The 18602-nt window shown below is 39.8% G+C and overlaps 1 protein-coding gene and 1 pseudogene across 2 annotated transcripts in view; both read right to left on the reverse strand.

Annotated features, from left to right (window-relative positions):
* PAPSS1 (3'-phosphoadenosine 5'-phosphosulfate synthase 1) overlaps positions 1-18602 on the reverse strand; it is a 99407-nt gene that overhangs the window by 68152 nt on the left and 12653 nt on the right. For both annotated transcript variants that reach the window (XM_077882217.1, XM_077882216.1), the window contains 3 exons: positions 17173-17287; positions 11140-11375; positions 4910-5048 (listed from right to left, as the gene is read on the reverse strand). In XM_077882217.1, coding sequence (XP_077738343.1) covers positions 4910-5048; positions 11140-11375; positions 17173-17287 — 490 coding nt within the window. The remainder of the gene's footprint in view (positions 1-4909; positions 5049-11139; positions 11376-17172; positions 17288-18602) is intronic.
* Positions 11673-12447, reverse strand: LOC144303925 (cytochrome b-c1 complex subunit 7 pseudogene; annotated as a pseudogene).

Here is an 18602-nt window from a genome sequence, read left to right on the forward strand (position 1 = left end):
GAGACACAGGTGGAGAGAGAAGCAGGTTCCATGCAGGGAGCCCGATACGGGACTCGATCCCAGGACTCCAGGATCAGGCCCTGGGCTGAAGGCAGACGCTCAACCGCTGAGCCACCCTGGTGTTCCTTGAGAGAAGCTTTCTTTTTTTGGGGGGGCGGGGGGAGGGAGAGGGGAGAAGATTTCTGATTAAACTTTCATTTCTCCCTTAAACATGTACTGTCAACTCTCATTCACATTTCAATTGAATTGCATGAACACCAAATCGCTGGTTCCTAGGGGAAACGTGGGGTTAGGTTCCTGCCTCAGTCACCACAAAATATTTTGATCATTCTTTGTGGTATGAAAACTAAAACACAAAGGCTAAGTGCCACTTTGTTCAACCTCAGCTGGGAACACATACTTGGAGTGACTAAAATTTTCGCCACTCTGAATGTGTCTACAAGTGACGGCCAAGGCAGTGTGAGTATTGATATGGGGGTTAAAAAACTGGGCAGCCCGGGTGGCTCAGCGGTTTAGCACAGCCTTCGGTCCAGGGCGTGATCCCGGAGTACCGGGATCGAGTCCCACGTCAGGCTCCCTGCATGGAGCCTGCTTCTCCCTCTGCCTGTGTCTCTGCCTCTCTCTCTCTCTCTGTCTCTCATGAATAAATAAATAAAACCTTAAAAAATAAAAATAAAAAAACTTAGTGAGTAGAAAAACTTGCAAGTATGGACTCTCCAAATAATGAGGGCTGTCTATTCTTCTTTCATCTTTTCTAAGGAAATACCTAAACTGCCTATGGAGAAATAGGAATTAATATCAAGGGATCCAGAGCATCTTAATTTCTCCATAGGATTATAGGATCCATATCCTATACCTATATGGAGTTTGGCTTATACCTAAACCCTGGGTATAAGACAAACTCAACAAGGTTCTCTTCCTCTCAATGCAAAAACTGACACCAAATTATAATCACAGGGATTATCTGTAGGCAAATTGAAGCTCTGCAGGCTGCTTCTGCCACCAGAATTAAGCATTCAGGCAAGATAAATTAACTACTGTTAGTCTTAGCAAAACATTATAAGGAAGGTAATCCTATGATATCACAAAATATACTCACAACCAAACAAAATTAGTTTAGATATTAATCATTATTTAGATTTTCCCTTTAAACATGGAATTGCCAAGAAGAGAAAGAATGCCTGATGTTTCCTAAGAACAGGCTGAGCTGAAGATATCCTGTTCCTACCCTACACCCTTGGTATTAATTACCCCATACATAAGTCACTTAGGGCCTATCTGCCTAGGAGTGCTCAGGTCAACCTTGAGGTAGAATGGTAAACATTAATTTAAAATCATTACTATTAAGAGGAACAGTCACCAAAAGAGTTCTAAAATATATACTATAGGGCATCTCGGGTGGCTCAGCGGTTTAGCACTGCCTTCAGCCCAGGACCTGATCCTGGGGACCCGGGATCAAGTCCCACATCAGGCTCCCTACATGGAGCCTGCTTCTCCCTCTGCCGGTGTCTCTGCCTCTCTCTCTCCTCTCTGTATTCTCATGAATAAACAAATAAAATCTTTAAAAAATAAAATAAAATATATACTATAGTCTACAGCCAACTTATTTTTTTCTATTTCATATTTCTTAGTATCACATGAAGTTCTGAGTCCAAGAAGGAGATTTCTGTATTACCAATATTCTTAATAGTCACAATAAAATAGCTGTGGAAAAATAATTCTGGTCAAAACACTAGTTTCGGGTTTTTGTTGTTGTTGTTGTTGTTTAGAGAAAGCATGTGCCTGGTGTGAGGAAGGGCAGAGGGAGAGAGAGAAGGAGACAATCTTTTTTTTTCTTTTTTTTAAAGATTTTATTTATTCATTCATGAGAGACAGAGACAGAGACACAGAGAGAGGCAGAAGACACAGGCAGAGGGAGAAGCAGGCTCCATGCAGGGAGCCCGAAGTGGGACTCAATCCCAGGACTCCAGAATCATGCCCTGGGCCAAAGGCAGGCGCCCAACTGCTGAGCCACCCAGAGATCGCCAAGAAAGAGACAATCTTAAACAGGCTCCATGTCCAATGCAGAGCCTGATGCAAGGCTTGATCTTACAACCCTGAGATCATGACCTGAGCCAAAATCAAGAGTTGGACATTTAACCAAGCCACTCAGGTGCCTCTAAAACACTAGTTTTTAAGCTCCAATTCTCAAATGGAGCTATACAATGGAATCACCAGGTCCCATCCCATGAGATTCTGATTTCACTGGTTTCAGATTTTTAAAAGTTCCCCCATGTAATGCTAATGCATAGCAAAGCTTGAAAACCACTGTTAGAAGACCTGGCTTATTATAGCATTTTAGCATTTAGCCCTGGAATTATCTTCCTAGCTAATTTATCCTATAAGTGATTATAATAAACATATACTTAAGAACAACATTAATGGGATGCCTGGTGGCTCAACAGTTAAGCATCTGCCTTTGGCTCGGGATGTGATCCTGGGGTTCCGGGATCAAGTCCCACATCGGGCTTCTGCATGGAGCCTGCTTCTCCTCCCTCTGCCTGTCTCTGCCTCTCTGTCTCTCTCATGAATAAATAAGTAAAATCTTAAAAAAAAAATGTATATTTAGGTAGATAATAACTATTACAGTAGTAATCATGAAAATAATCTAGCATTAGAATGGCTGACACAGGGGTGCATTTACAGTTTAGTAAATGTCACATAAAGGCCTATAAAAACCTGAGGTCTGCTGAATGTACGCAATCTCTTCTGCCCTCAAATGCTTACCACCATGCCTCTGAAACAGCATTGATAGGGAACTTTCAAGCCCCATTCTGACAATGAGTAAATGATTTTTTTTAAAACAAACAACTCTACAATCAGGAACTCTAACACCATGGCAAACACAAATAAATGTTTGTACACAGACACACACACACACATATATATTAACCTAAGGAACATTTTATCAACATCAACTCGGAGGAATTTTTAAAAAATATTTATCTATTTATTTGGTGGAGAAAGAGAGAATTCAAGCACACATGCACACAAGCAAGAGGAGGAGCAGAGGGAGAGGGAAAGAATCCCCTCATCCACTCCTGCTGAGGAGGGAGCCCACCATGAGGCTCAATGCCAGGACTCTGAGATCATGACCTGAGCCTAAACCAAGAGTCAGACAACCAATTGAGCCACTCATGTGCCCTTACTCAGAGGAATTTTAAAATGCTCAGGAAATAACAGAGAAAACTAAGCTAATACAAACACACTCCTAAATACAAATACATAATGTAAATTATACATGATTCCAGGTATTCTGCATGTGTTCTTATTCATCTTGGCATCCCAGCACCTTGGAAAGAGAAGGCATTGATCAATGTATGTTGACATCCATTTCCACTACCTCTTCTAAACTATCCAACAAGTATGTGTGTGTCAGGTATCAGGCTTTGGGCCTCACACTGTGCCAAACTCTAATGATACTCATAAGTAGCTTACTCCAGAGCCAGAGACAAAATTACCTCCCTCATCAATCGATCCTTGCAAAAACAACAAAACCAACTACATTAAAATAAGATTTAGACTTCAGGATCCTAGACACACCACTTTGCTTCTCTTTGTCAAATCTCTATTATGAAAAACTGAAGTGAAAACTGGTCATCAACAGACAGAGGGTGATACAGATGATACAGAGCTAAACTGGTTTCCCTCCCAATGTCATCAATTATTCAAGTCAGGCAACCTGTTGAGTCAAGAAAGTGCAGGCTTCATGGCTGAAACTGAGTCTCCATGCTGGCACAACTGGATGTCAGCCTGGCCTAAGTAACTAGACTTCACCATGGCAGGCAGAACTTGCCCCAACTGCTAACGTGTCCTCAGGTCCAAATATAGAGAAGCCCAAAATAATAAGCATTGTCCTTCGTGTTCCACCTTTTCCTACATAGGGCCAGAAGCTGAATGACAAAATCTTGAATTCTCAGAGCCCCCAGGAGCTTCTGTAATAGTCCCAGACATCATACTCCCTATTGGGAAGACATCAAAGTTACCTGTATAAATCATTGATCCCTACACAGTGCTGACCAAATAACTGATCCTTAATTTTTTTTTTTTTTTTAATGCTGGCATGTCTTCTGTTAACAATAATAGAACAGAACTAATATCCAAGGATGTCTAAAATATGATTGGTATCAAAGGCCACAGCAGACAGGTTCTGAATGAGGTCTCTTGCACCCAAATGTTCTTCTCCACAGCTGAAACTCTAGGAGCAAACCATAAAACCTAAAAAGCAAGGTATCTCTATTTTGATGGAATCGGCAATATGTTAATTCAACCTAATTCAATAATTGTACAAAGAATGATTAAGGGACCATTCCAAACACCATGATATAAACAAGAACAAGACACTCTTTGCTCTCGATAATGTTTGTAATTCGGGCATTTTTCCCATTAGCTATGGAATTTTCTTCATTTTCATGGGAACAAAAAGCAGAAGTGACAGCAGCTAGCAATTGATACCCAGTGTAATGATAGGTACCTAATTACACCAAATAGGTTTCCAGCAGTCCCTAAGGACCCAACCTTCTAAAACTCTGTCTTGTGAGTAGGATTCCAATCTGATCAACAATCGCAACTTATACACAGTGCCAGGTAGCACTGGTAGACCTCAGAGACACAAGAGTATAGTAAGACCCATCCTCTCTTCTTAAGGAGTTCCAACTTGTTTGAATACACCTAATCTCTTAGTAAAAACCATCAGTCTCAGATATGGTAAGATTAAATATGCTGGCTGGCTGGTTCAGTCAGGAGAGCACAGAGCTCTTGATTTCAGTTTGAGTTCGATCCCCACATTGGGTGTAGAAATTACTTAAAAGTAAAATATTTTTTTAAAAAATGCAAGCAAAGAGAAATTAGGAAAAACAATAATATTTACCTTTAATTTCTCCAGCCCGTGCTTTTTTGTAGAGTCCTTTGACATCCCTCTGTTCACAAACATGCAGAGGAGCATCAACAAATACTTCAAAAAAAGGTAAACTTGCACCTTCATGAATTTGCCTTGCATTGTTGCGATCCTTGGAAAAAAGACATACAGAAACATCATAAAAAGTGCTCATATGAATCAAAGGCACTAGAAATATCAGGGATGAATAAAAGTACTTTTTCAGCTGAGTCAATGGAAAATAAATACTACACAAAACTTAACTTACATTTTAAAATATAACCTGAGGTATTGCCTGGGACCCAGTCAGCTAAGCCTCAGACTTCAACTCAGGTCATGATCTCAGAGTCCTGGGATCTAGCCCAGTGTCATGCTCCATGCTCAGCAGGGAGTCTGCTTGAGGATTATTTCTCTCTCCTTCTGCTCCTCCCTACTCTCATGCGAATGCACTTGCTGTCTCAAATAAAAAAAATCTAAAAATATATATGTATGTATCTATAAACTGAAAAAAAATAAATCCAGGAAATCATTACGTTAACATACCCATTCTTTATAACAATTTTAAAAGGTATACTATTCCAAAAATCCAAGATACTGGGGAATTCCAGGAGGGAAAACAATAGATATCCCACAAAAACGTTCACCTAAATTTTTTGAGGAACCAAAGCCAAAGCCTAGCCAAAAAGCAGAGATGTCACCAAGCCTCTCTCTCATAACATGTTCAACTTCAGCCTTAGCTGGCTTGAAAGCAACATCACTTCCCAAGAAGTTCATTCAGAACCCTGAGGATGGTTTATCCACTTGCCAAATACAAACTCCTGTGGCCACTTCTCATCTCGTGCATTCCCAAAACTTTACTTTTCTGCCCTGCCCCTAACCCCCCTACCACTCTCTCTCTGGTCATCACCATCACTCCACCCCATCCTCTGGTACGGTTTCCTATCTGAGTCAACCTCTTCTTTCTGGTCTTAGCTAAAACCAAGTACCCCCTTGAGATCCACTCATCTTTCCATTCCCAAGTATAAGCTCCACATTCATACTCTGTACACAAGCAGTGGCAGTGTCTCCAAAGCCAGCCCCTGCAACTCCCACCATTCTATCCTCACTTGGTTCATTTTAGCATTCACATTCCTTTTGGCCCCTCTGACAAACCATGCCTACTTCCACTGTCACTACTCTCATCTTTCCTATTTCAAAAAGAAAATCTCCAGGCACGAATGCTCTCCACCTCCTCTCTGCCACATAAATGTATCTATATGCCCAATAACCTTTGTCTCTCTCACTCCTGCCACTTCTCCCTTCCAATTCCAGAGTCCCTTCTCTCTAATGGACCGGCCTTGTTCAATCCATTAGCCCTACTCCATCTGAAATCTTCAGCCTCTGCCCTCTCTACCTGCTTTATCCCCTGCAACAAACTACAAGTCACTCATCCACAAAAAAACAAGTGAATTAACAAATCACCCAAAATCCCTTAATTGTGGGTACTCTTCAGCCTTCAAATCACAGGACTTTCTACTGCATCTCATACTATGAACCCAGCGTATCCCGATGATGCTACTCCTTGGTCATTCCTAACGCAGGCTCCCCTGGGCTCTTCCTACTTTCACATCCCTTCAACACTGGTGTCACCCACACTTCTTTAGGAGTCCACTGAAGAAGTCCCACATTAAGTCCTTGAGCACTTTTCTTGGCAGCCTTCACAATGTCAACTATAATATATACACCAACGCTTAAGCCTGAGCCAAGCCCATTTTCCTGAAATTACACACTCGTTTCAAACTTCCTCCAAAATATGCCCACTTGGGAGATCCCACAGGTACCTCAAAATTAATATGTCCACAACTAAGTTCATTCCTTTTTCCCCAAGCTAGCATCCCATCCATACTGCCCAAATCAAGGATGATAACGCTATTTACCCAGAATCCCAAGAGTTATTCTGGTTCCTTCCCTCTGCCCCACACCCTCACTCTCTGTGCACTGTCACAAAGTCCTTTGGATTTTGCCTTTCAATATTATATCAACCCAGTTTGCATTTCTTCCCTACTCCCTAGTTCAACCTCATTCCTCCTCTGGTCAACTGCTATACCCTTTCATTTTTTATTTTTATTTTTATTTTTAAATTTTATTTATTTATTTATGATAGTCACACACACAGAGAGAGAGAGGCAGAGGCACAGGCAGAAGGAGAAGCAGGCTCCATGCACCGGGAGCCCGACATGGGATTCGATCCTGAGTCTCCAGGATCGCGCCCTGGGCCAAAGGCAGGCACCAAACCACTGTGCCACCCAGGGATCCCGCTATACCCTTTTAAAAGTTTGTTGGCTTCTAGCTTTGATCTACTCAAAGTCATACTCTAACACTGTCCCTGATAACAGAGGATGCAAATTCAACCACGTCACTAACATCTCAGAGATTCTCCACCACCATCTGGGTAAAATCCAAACTTCTTAAATGGAAAAAAAAAAAAAAAAAATCCAAACTTCTTGGTGTGAGGCATCAGGCCTTCTATACCTGGCCACACCATTCTCAGTCTTGCACTTGATGTTCTATTAATAATTAATACCTGCCTGGTTTACAAGGCTGTTTGGGCCTTATGCCTTAGCCATCCCTCCCCGCCAGAAAGCCTCCACTTCTCTCTTCTGCCTAAAGCAATGTGCTGGGCCCCTGGGGGGCCGGGCACCTGGGGGGGGGGGGGGGCGGCGGCAGGGGAGGCGACTCTAAAGCAGCACGACTCCGTGAAGTCTTCCAGGAAGCTCAACCTGCATGCCCAGGCTGACGGAGGGCCCTCCTTCCTCTGGCTTCTCAGAGAACCCACTGTATACTTGTCATAGTTCTTATTCTGATATAGTGATATTTTTTCATTAGCTTTACAACCATAGCATGTAGCAGAATGATTAAGTTGTGACCTTAATGGATTCTGACTGTCCTTTTTATTTATTTATTCATGAGGAACACAGAGAGGAAGGCAGAGACATAGGCAGAGGGAGAAGAAGGCTCCATGCAGGGAGCCCAATGTGGGACTCAATCCCGGGTCTCCAGGATCATGCCCTGGGCTGAAGGGAGGTGCTCAACCGCTGAGCCACCCAGGCGTCCCCCAACTGTTCTTTTTAAATGAAGCTCAACTTCAACCAGGATTCAATTAACTAAGTTAATGATTCTGAAATCCATCTCAATTCTACACAGCTTTCTTGAGTTCAATGACCCACTTAGATAGCCACCAGGATTTCAAACCTAATCTACCTAAAATGAAAGAGTCATCTCCTCCCTGCCCATCTTGTATTTTCTACCTAAATCAGTCCATCTTCTATTCAGAAAGCACCATCCTTTATGTTCACCCCAAATTCAGCAATCAGCCACCATATCCTACTGATGCTACAGGCTCAAGAGCCCTCAAATACACCCCATCTTTTCCATTCCCATTGTTGCTGCTTGAATTCAAAAGTCTCACTAGTCTCCTATCTCCAGACCACTCTTATTCCAGACTTTAAAGAGAACCTCACTAAAATGCAAACCCAGAGACAGCATTCCGTAATACAATCTCAAACTGTTAAGTCCTCTATCGGGCAAAGTTCTGAGCAACCAAGATTCATCATCAGACCTCTGCCAACTACTCTAACTTCATCTCCCCTCAAATTCATTCTACACGGCAGTTGTAACAAACTACCAACAGTTTCCCCAAAAGACCAAACTCCCTCACATTTCCATGCTGCTGCAAACACTGTACTGTTTCCTCTGTTGAAACAGCTTTCTTCCTCTGGTCTCACTGGTATGCTCTGATTCATTCTCTAGGACTTATTTCAAGCAGCATCTCCTCTGTGATTCTTCCACAGCACCTTTCATATATACATTTACCTAATCACCTGCTGCAACATATTGTAACTGTTCACATCTCTATTCCCACCAGACTAGCTAGGAACTATCGGGTTTATTTTTAGAACCAAGATGCCAAGTTCAGTGGTGACATAGAATATACATATCCCATATTTTTTTTTTTTACATATCCCATATTATGTGGTTTGATGTGAATATCACAGATTTTGACATGTCCTAAGCATAGTCCAAACCTCATTCTTCGTGCTTTTAGAGATGAGATCAACAAATTTTGCTCGATACTATGGAAATAAGGGGACCAAAAAGCAGATCAGCATATACTTTTAGAGACCCAGGTGACAGCTCTCCAAATCCCATGTTACTCTCTTCTCTTCCAAAGTTACACAAATTCCCAAAAAGTGCAAGAATATCAATTACAATATTACTATGAAAACTGTTCATATCCAAGGATTCAAGAACTCAAAACAACTATTATTCTCTTACACACTTCATTATCTAGTATACTTTAAACTGATATATTGACACTCTTCCCAGTATTTCAGGAAAATAAAAAGTAGGCCTCACAGGACCTTTTAGGACTCCTGCCATGGTTCAATTAAGTGAATCTTTATAATAACACTCCATGTGATACTTACCTATAACTCCTACAACTCATACTTTGATGCTGCTTTTAAAAAAAGTCTAACAATCCAAATTCATATACAGTACTACAACCATGCTTTTATTTATTATATTCACTGAATACTTATCACACCAGGCACTGTGCTAAGAGCTCTGACTGCATGATTTTCCTCAGAGAAACCTTATGACGTAGGCATTATCTGAGCTTCTGAAGGTTAAGTCAACTGGCCAAGGTCATAACAGTAACTGGCAGGGTTGAGATTCCAACCCATTATTTCTGGTCCCAAAGCCCCTCACTTTAACCACCTACTAATTTACCTGTTCTTTCATATCTGAGTTATGCTGTGATTTAATAAACACTAAATATCTACTGTGTTCCAGGAGATGGACTTGGTTACAAAGATAAACAAGACAAAGTTTCAGCCTTTGAGGAACCAGTGGAGTTTAGAGGTAACAAAGCATGATGGGTGAGAGCATGGATTCCAGTGACACTGGGTACATATCTTTGCTCTACCATGTACAGTATAAGACCCTTAGTAATTTATACCGGTCTCCCCAACCTCTGCCTTTTTTAAAGACTTTTTTTATTTGTGAGATAGTGAGTGAATGGGAGTAGAAGCAGGGGGGGTGGAGAGGAAAAGAATCTTTAGCAGACGTCACACTAAGTGCAGAGCCCCAAGTGGGGCTTGATCTCAAGACCTTGAAACCATGACCTAAGATGAAACCAAGAGTCAGACACTTAACAGACTGAGTCACCCAGGTGCTCCACCTCTGCCTTCTTCATTGGGTGATGAGAACTAAGTGAGTTAATTTATATACATAGTTGCTGTTCAATAAATGTTAGCTGCTATGATTTTTATTATTACTATTATTGCTGCTACTATTAGCACCACCAACCAATGAACTGGTATTCATAATAAAATAATGCATTAAGGTACAAAAATAAGGGCACCAAAGACAGATACCCCACAAAGACCAAGGGACAAAGGGAAGGTACTCAGGAGGAGATACCGAACCTGAATCTCAAAGCATGAATAGAAGTCAACAGACAAGGAGAAGAGTGCCTTCTGGGCAGAGACAAAAATCTCACAGTGAGAAATACAATGATTTTTTAAAAGAGAAATACAAAAAAGTGAAATGGTACTAAAATAAGAGGGAGGGTGTAATGAAAGAGGAGACTGAAGACCTGGGAGTAAAGAAGCCATGGTCAGGCATATGTGAAGAAACTTAAGACTTTCCCTGGTGTCTAACACATGTTGGGTGTTTACCGTATGTCTATTGAATAGTCAAGCCTGAAATAATTTGGCCACTGGCTTGAGGTCAACAAGTTCAGTTATACTTCTGGAGGGGGCGGGGGTCATAGCAGGTTTTATCAAAACTGAATTTACTTAGAAAGTCACAGCACAGAAATGTTGTAAGCTAATTATTTCAATTTGAATTTAGCTTCGGGGAACCTGGGTGGCTCAGTCAGTTAAGTGTCTGCCTCTGGATCAGGTCATGATCCTAAAGGCTCAGGTCATGATCCTAAGGTCCTGGGATTGAGTCCAGCATCGGGCTTCCTGCTCCACTGGGAACCTGCTTCTCCCTCTCCCTCTGCTCCCCCTGCTTATGCTCTCTCTCTCCCTGTCAAATGAATAAACAAAATCTTAAAAAAAAAAAAAAAAAAAGGAAGAATTTAGTTTCAAAGCACATGTCAGTGTTTAAACTGTTCTGCCTGACAGCATATTCTCAGTCAATGATATGAGAACAGCAATAGTACCAAAGCCACATACCTGAGTATAAGGTGATATAAAACTTGTGATGCATACTAAGCCGGCATCTGCAAACAGCTTAGCAACTTCTGCAATACGTCGAACATTCTCTTCTCTGTCTTCAGGACTAAAGCCAAGATTTTTATTGAGACCTTGACGAATGTTGTCACCATCCAAAGTGTAGCATGGGATACCATGACAAACCAAGTACTCCTCTAAAGCCATGCTCACTGTGGTCTTTCCTGCTCCAGATAAGCCTAAAATTCAACAGTCCAAGCACATTTCAGATGCAACGTTAAATGGATAACTACTTAGTAATAAAGAATTTAAATCACAGCTGTAATGACATTCATTATTCATAGCAATTTCTCAATAATACTTATCCCACATTTCTCTATAAGATTTACATCTTAGCTAGAAAAACATCTGCAGTTCAAATAAAATAAGCATTTGTGGTTTTGTGGTCTTTTTAAATCACAATAGACATTTATTTAAAGTAATACATTTGCAGCTCAAATAGTCCTCAATTGCACATTTCAGGTTTACCCAAACTCTTAAAAATATTTGAGAGAGTTGCAACCATAGATTTCAACTCTATGATTACTTCTTTGTCCATTCCTCTCTCTTCTTTGCTGAGTAATTTCTTTCAGATAGGCTTCAAGGTAGAAATTACACACCTTATGTTTTGTCCACCATTCTTTAGGCAAGATCTGCTTCCTCCTGATCAGATCCAGTGCTCTCTGAATGTTCAAACACCCTGTGGTTATAAAGGTTCTCAGGAAGCTTTATGGCCTCTTCACATCATCATTCTCATATACTGCATCAGCTCACATTAACTCCAGTTTATTGAACTGTGCAGCACTGGATACCACTTCTGAATACCCTCTAGCCACCGGCTTGATGCTATGAGAGCAGGTCTGTTCGCCATTCTGACCTGACTACAGCGTTGACTACTTAAGCATTTATATTTTTAATAATTCCTGTTTATGCCCTAAGGTATCCTAGAAATTACAGTTTCAGAGAGTATATATTCACTTTGTTCTTGTTACCACTATTCCAAAGCTACATGCCGAAGTAAAAAGAGTGACGTGCCCAAATTATTTTCTGTGAGGTAAGAAAAAGGACAAAAGTAAAACTAAATATTATAAAGTCACCTCTATATCCCAGGATCAACACATCCCATAGACTACCATGATAAAAGTATCTGGATATGCAATTTATAATATAATTAACTTTGAAAGAATATCCTCATTTCAACTCACCTTCCTCTACCAATGATGTTTACTTCCTAAACAACAAGAAGGAAAAGGAAAGCATACATTTATGCACTAATACTTGCAACCTTGATGAGTATATAAGTACAGAATTCACAGCTAAGACAGTGATCAGGTAAGAGATAAAAAGTGAGGTCTCATGTAGATTCCCTTGAAAGAAGTCATGATAGCATAGAAGGCTAACTTAAAAAAAAAAATGTTGTTAGGAGGATCAATAGTATTAGTTGCTTTATATATTAAAAACTTGTATTTGGGGTGCCTGGAAGGCACAGTAGGTTAAGTGAGAGACTCTTGGTGTCAGCTCAGATCTTGATCTCATGGTTGGGAGATCGAGCTCTATTGGGCTCCGCACCCAGTGTGGAGTCTGCTTGAGATTCTCTCTCCCTCTGCCCCTCCCTTTCGTGCTCTCTCTCTCAAATAAATAAATCTAAAAACAAAACAAAACAAAAAACGTGCATTAATAACAGATGGTATTTTCCAAAGACGGCTGCAACAGATTTTCCCATCTGCAATCTCTGAAAATGTGACATCGCCATTGTCACATCAAGAGGTAGAGTCTAACTCCCTACCCAATCTGGGCTGTACTTAGGATTCACCTACTGCCAAAAGGATGTAGTGAAAATAACAATGTGTGACTTCCAAGGCAGGATCAGGAAAAGCTATTATGCAGTTTCTCTTGGACCCTCCATTTGAGAGAAGCCTGCTCTTAAATATCCTGAGGCTACCATGCTAGCAGAATCAAGAGCAGGTGGTTCAGCCAACTAAGCTCCCAGCTGACAAGTAGCATCAAGTGAGTTAATGATCACTGACACCAGCCAGGTGAGCCTCTAGACATCAGGGAAAACAACCCAGCTGAGCCCTCCTGAATTCCTCAAGCACAAAATGGTAAGTAGATTAAAAATTTGCTTTATTCCACTAGGTTTTGGGTAATTTGTTACACAGCAACAATAACTGAACAAAAACATGGAGGCAGAAGTTTCTGTTTTTTGTTGTTTTTAACCAGCAGCTGAGCATTAAGTATGAGGGGAAGAAAAACTCTGAAACCTGAACTCTTAGACTTTTTATACATGACAAACAGATAATAAAAATATCTATTTACGGATGCCTGGGTGGCTCAGCAGTTGAGCACCTCCCTTAGGCCCACAGCATGATCCTGGAGTCCTGGAATCAAGTCCCACATCAGGCTCCCTGCATGGAGCCTGCTTCTCTCTCTGGTATGTTTCTGCCTCTCCCATTTCTCTCTCTCTCTCTCTCTCTCTCTCTCTCTCTGTGTGTCTCTCATGAGTAAATAAATAAAATCTTTAAAAGGGAAAAAAAAGAGTACCTATTTATACATACATGTGTATATATACTGATTTTATGTATATATTAAATTTGAAACAAAGTAAGAAGAGAAATTGCTAAAAACCTAATTACTGACATAGGAAGCTTCATTGAGATGATTACAGTGAACAGAGACAAAAAAGGCAAAGAAATTAAAGCAGGTAGAAAAGACTTAATTACTGGAGAGATAATATAAAACTTTGATAAGGAAAAGTAGCATACCTGAAGAAACCAAATGTACTAGAATAATTAGCCCCCTCCCCGCATTCATATACACCTGGAAGCTCAGAATGTGGCTTTAGTTGGAAACAGGGTCTTTGTGGATGTAATTAATTAAAATGAGGTCACACAGTATTAGCATGGGCACTAAATCCAGCGAATAGTGTCACTGTACCAGGTCCATGAGGATGAAAGCAGGGATTGGAGCTCTACATCTGCAAACCAAGGAGCACCAAAGATTGCCAACAACCTCCAAAAGCTAGGAGAGAGGCCAGGGCAGATTCTCCCAGAAGGAACTAACCCCAGAACCTTCATTTCAGACTCCCAGCCTCCAGAACTGTAAGAGAATTAATTCCTACTGTTTAGCCACCCTGTTGCTTGAAATAATCTATTTCAACGGCCCTGGGAAACTAGTATACCAACCAATATAAAAATACAAAACAAACAAACAAAGAAAAAATATATATATAAAACAAAGTTTATCTGAAATAAAATCTGAGAAAAAGCAAACTACACTCCAGAGAAATGGCAAACCACTCAATAGCTTGATGGATCCTGGTTAAGCCACTGAATTGCAAGAAAAAAAATCTTTACGTTCATTTCCAACAATGAAATGATTTTTTTTTTTTGTCAAAAAAAAAAAATCAACATAGGCTATAGAAGACTGAAAAACATAATTAACAAGCTTGATCTAATGAACATATAATGGAACACTGCACACTAAGGGAATAGATATTCTTTTCAAATATATATTTATAGGGCAGCCCGGGTGGCTCAGCGGTTTAGCACCACCTTTGGCCCAGGGCATGATCCCGGAGTTCTGGGATCAAGTCCCATGTCAGGCTCCCTGCACGGAGCCTGTTTCTCCCTCTGCCTGTGCCTCTGCCTCTCTTTATGTGTGTGTGTCACTCATAAATAAATAAAAATATTTTAAAAAGAATATATATATATATATATATATTTATAAAGACTGAATATATACTATATCATAAAGCAATCACCAAAATATTTATAAGCATCACTAGTGGTAAGATCAATGGAATATACTATGTTTAAGAAAAGGATTACTCAATATGCTAAACATCAATTTCCCCCAAAATTGACCTTTTCATAAAATGTAATCCCAAACTAAATCCCTACTAGGTTTTGGAGGAACTGGTTAAACCAATTATAAACTTTATACCTTAATGTGGAGGAGCCAAAGAAAAAAAAGTCAAGATGTTACTGATGAAAGAATAAGATGACTTACTTCACGGTATTTCAAGACTTAGAAATACACAACAGTAAAGACAATGTGGTAATAAGAGAGTATTAGAACAGAAGAATAGATCAGAGAGCCCAGAAATAAATCCACGCATAAGTAGAAAACTGACATATAACAGCTGACTTTGCATAAAAAAAACAGGATGCCCTCATCAATATATGCTCTTGAGAAAAAGGATTATCCACATGGAAAAAAAAAAATAGATTCCTCCCTCAAATACACACAAAAATCAACTGCAGGTAGATAAAGGGACTAGATGAGAAAGGTAAAACTTCTAAAATATAGGAAAAGAAACAATTTTTCAGGGATCAAGAAAAAAGGAATGCTCCTAAAAAGAAAAATCAAATTTCTTCACATCATTTAATACCAGAAGACAGTGGAATTAATGTTTTAAGACAATGGAATAATGTTTTAAGAATTCCAAGACAAAAAAAAGTATGAACTAAATATAAATTTTACCCAACCAAATCACTATAAAAAATAGGCAGACATTCTCAAACATAAAAACCCAGGGAATTCAAAATCCAGTGAACACTATCTTACAAAAACAACAATGAAATATAAACACTTAAATCTAAACCTAGACTAAGAGCTCATGAGTGGACATGCCATAAAAAAATTAAAAAATTAAAAATTAAAAATTAAAAAAAATTTTTAAAAAACTGATGGTAAGTTGATTGATATGGAATCAATTTACTTACAGAACTTAAACAAGCAATTATGAAAACTTAATGTGTTACGAACCTGGACAATGGAAAATTAACAATTTAACAACAATCTAGACAAGAATGAGTAGACTATGATGATGATGTCTTCCTTCACATAGAAACAAACAGACTTATCTATAATTGGAGCATGTAATTTAAAAAATATTTATAAATAAATAAAATCTTTTAAAAAAAAATACTCACAAAAAATAAGAATGCCACTTTTTACCAATCAGCAAAAATTTTAAGGATTGGTAATATCCATGTTGATGAGGATATTACAAAATGGAACCTCTCCCACACTGTGGATAGGAAAGTAAATAGGTATAAAATTTTGGTAGTTAATTTGACAAGATACATCAAAATTTTATTTTATTTTTTAAACTTTATTTATTCATGAGAGACACACAGAGAGAGAGAGAGGCAGAGACACAGGCAGAGGGAGAAGCAGGTTCCAAGCAGGGAGCCCAGATCCGGGACTCCAGGATCATGCTCTGGGCTGAAGGCAGGCACTTAACCGCTGAGCCACCCAGGGATCCCCTACATCAAAATTTTAAATATGAATCATAGAAGTAAAAGAATCCATCATTCTTAAAACCACTTCCAAAGTCTGGATTAACTGACCCTCTCTCCAGCCTACTATGACCGAGCCCAAAAGGAGACTCTGGGAAAACCAATGCAAGAACCAATCAGAGGCCAAAGCAAAAGAAATGGATGTGAAATTCTTTATCACTCATTTTTTCTCTTCATATGGTTTACATTATTAGCTTCTTGAAGAAGAATCCAGGTCTTGTTTGCATGTAAAAGTAACTTTGTGTGTGTTTTTTAAAAGGTTTTATTTATTCATTTTAGAGAGAAAGCACACACACATGAATGAGGGGAGGAGCAGAGGGGAAGGAAGAGGGAGAGAATCTCCAGCGGACTCCATGCTGAGCAGGGAGCTCTATGCAGGGCTCAATCTCACAACACTGATCAGGACCTGCACCGAGACCAAGAGTTGAACACTTAACCGACTGAACCACCCAGGTGCCCCTAGAAAGTAGTTTTAAGATGCATTCTGGTTTTCTCCTTTATTTCAACAGCAATTCTGTAAAGACTAAAAGGAATTACAAAAAAGGAAATATAATTAAGCAATGTTGTTAGTTACATATAGTGATGTTTCAGATACAAGAACAGCTCAAAATTTAAATAAATATGCTTCATCCTGGTTCAAGGCTGTGTATAAACACGCCTTTTGAAATTAACTGGTTTATCTCCTTGACCTTACCTGTTAGCCAAACTGTACAACCACGAAAACCACCTCTGGTTCCAACGACCTGACCTCTCTTGTTCCTGCTGACATGATGAGCTTGATAGGTGACATTAGTTGCTCTCTGCATCCCCTGGAAAAGAGAAACAAAAATTCGGATTCACCTGAGTCTTTAAAAAGTAAATACATATTCCTTACTGTCAACTATTCTATATAACATGCCAAAAGCAAACAAAAAGATTAAAACTAATAGCTGGGATCCCTGGGTGGCGCACCGGTTTAGCGCCTGCCTTTGGCCCAGGGCGCGATCCTGGAGACCCGGGATTGAATCCCACATCGGGCTCCCGGTGCATGGAGCCTGCTTCTCCCTCTGCCTGTGTCTCTGCCCCTCTCTCTCTCTCTCTCTCTCTCTCTGTGTGTGACTATCATAAATAAATAAAAATTTTTAAAAAAATAAATAAATAAAAAATAAAACTAATAGCTTTCTTTCCTTTATAGTACCTATCATGACCTCTGGTACTTTACATATGCCAATTAATTTAACCCTTAGAGCCACTCATGAACACAAGGACTCTTACTACCATGGTTTTACAAATGAAGATGTTAAACCTGAGAAAAGTTAAACAACTTGCCCAAGTTCCCATAACAAGGGAGTGATGGACTCCACAGCCCAGTCCTGCATTCAATCATTCACTCAACCAGTATTTACTGAGGCCCTACTAGTATACCAAGTGAACTAAACAGGATCCCCTACCCTCACTGAACTTATATTCCACTGACGGAGACAAAGAAATAAAACTCAACTGTAATATCAGAGAGTGACAAGTGCATTCTTGAAAACATACAGGGTAAGACTGAGAAAAAGGATCAAGGATAACTGCCTCTTTAGACAGGACAATCAAGAAAAGCCTCTGAGAAGGTGGCATCTGGGCAGACTCCTGAATGAAGTGTGGAAGGAATGTCTGTAGGCATCATAAAATACATGATGGAAAAAAGTGGACTGCATTGCTTATTCATGGTTATTCCACAAAAAAAAAAAAAAAAAAAAAAAGTGGAATGCAATTTTTCTTCCAAATTCTCTTCTTAAACAAAAATAGCATAAATTTACACAGGTCTCAAAGAATCTGAATGGACATTTCTCCAAAGGAAAACTACAAATGACAAAATAAGCAGATTAAAAGATGTCCAGGGATGCCTGGGTGGCTCAGTCAGTTGAGCATCTGACTTTTGATTTCAGCTCAGGTCAGGATCTCAGGGTATGAGACTGGAGCCGCACGTTGGGCTCCACACTGGGTGTGGAGTCTGCCTGGGATGCTCTCCCCCACTCCCTCTGCACCCCTGTCCCTCTCTCTCCCTCTCAAAAAAAAAAAAAAATTCAGTATCATTAGCCATCAGAAAAAGGCATATCAAATCAAAACCACAAGGAGGTTATCTCTACAACCCACTCG

This window comes from Canis aureus, chromosome 33, assembly GCF_053574225.1.
Source record: "Canis aureus isolate CA01 chromosome 33, VMU_Caureus_v.1.0, whole genome shotgun sequence".
Classification (NCBI taxonomy): Eukaryota; Metazoa; Chordata; class Mammalia; order Carnivora; family Canidae; genus Canis; species Canis aureus.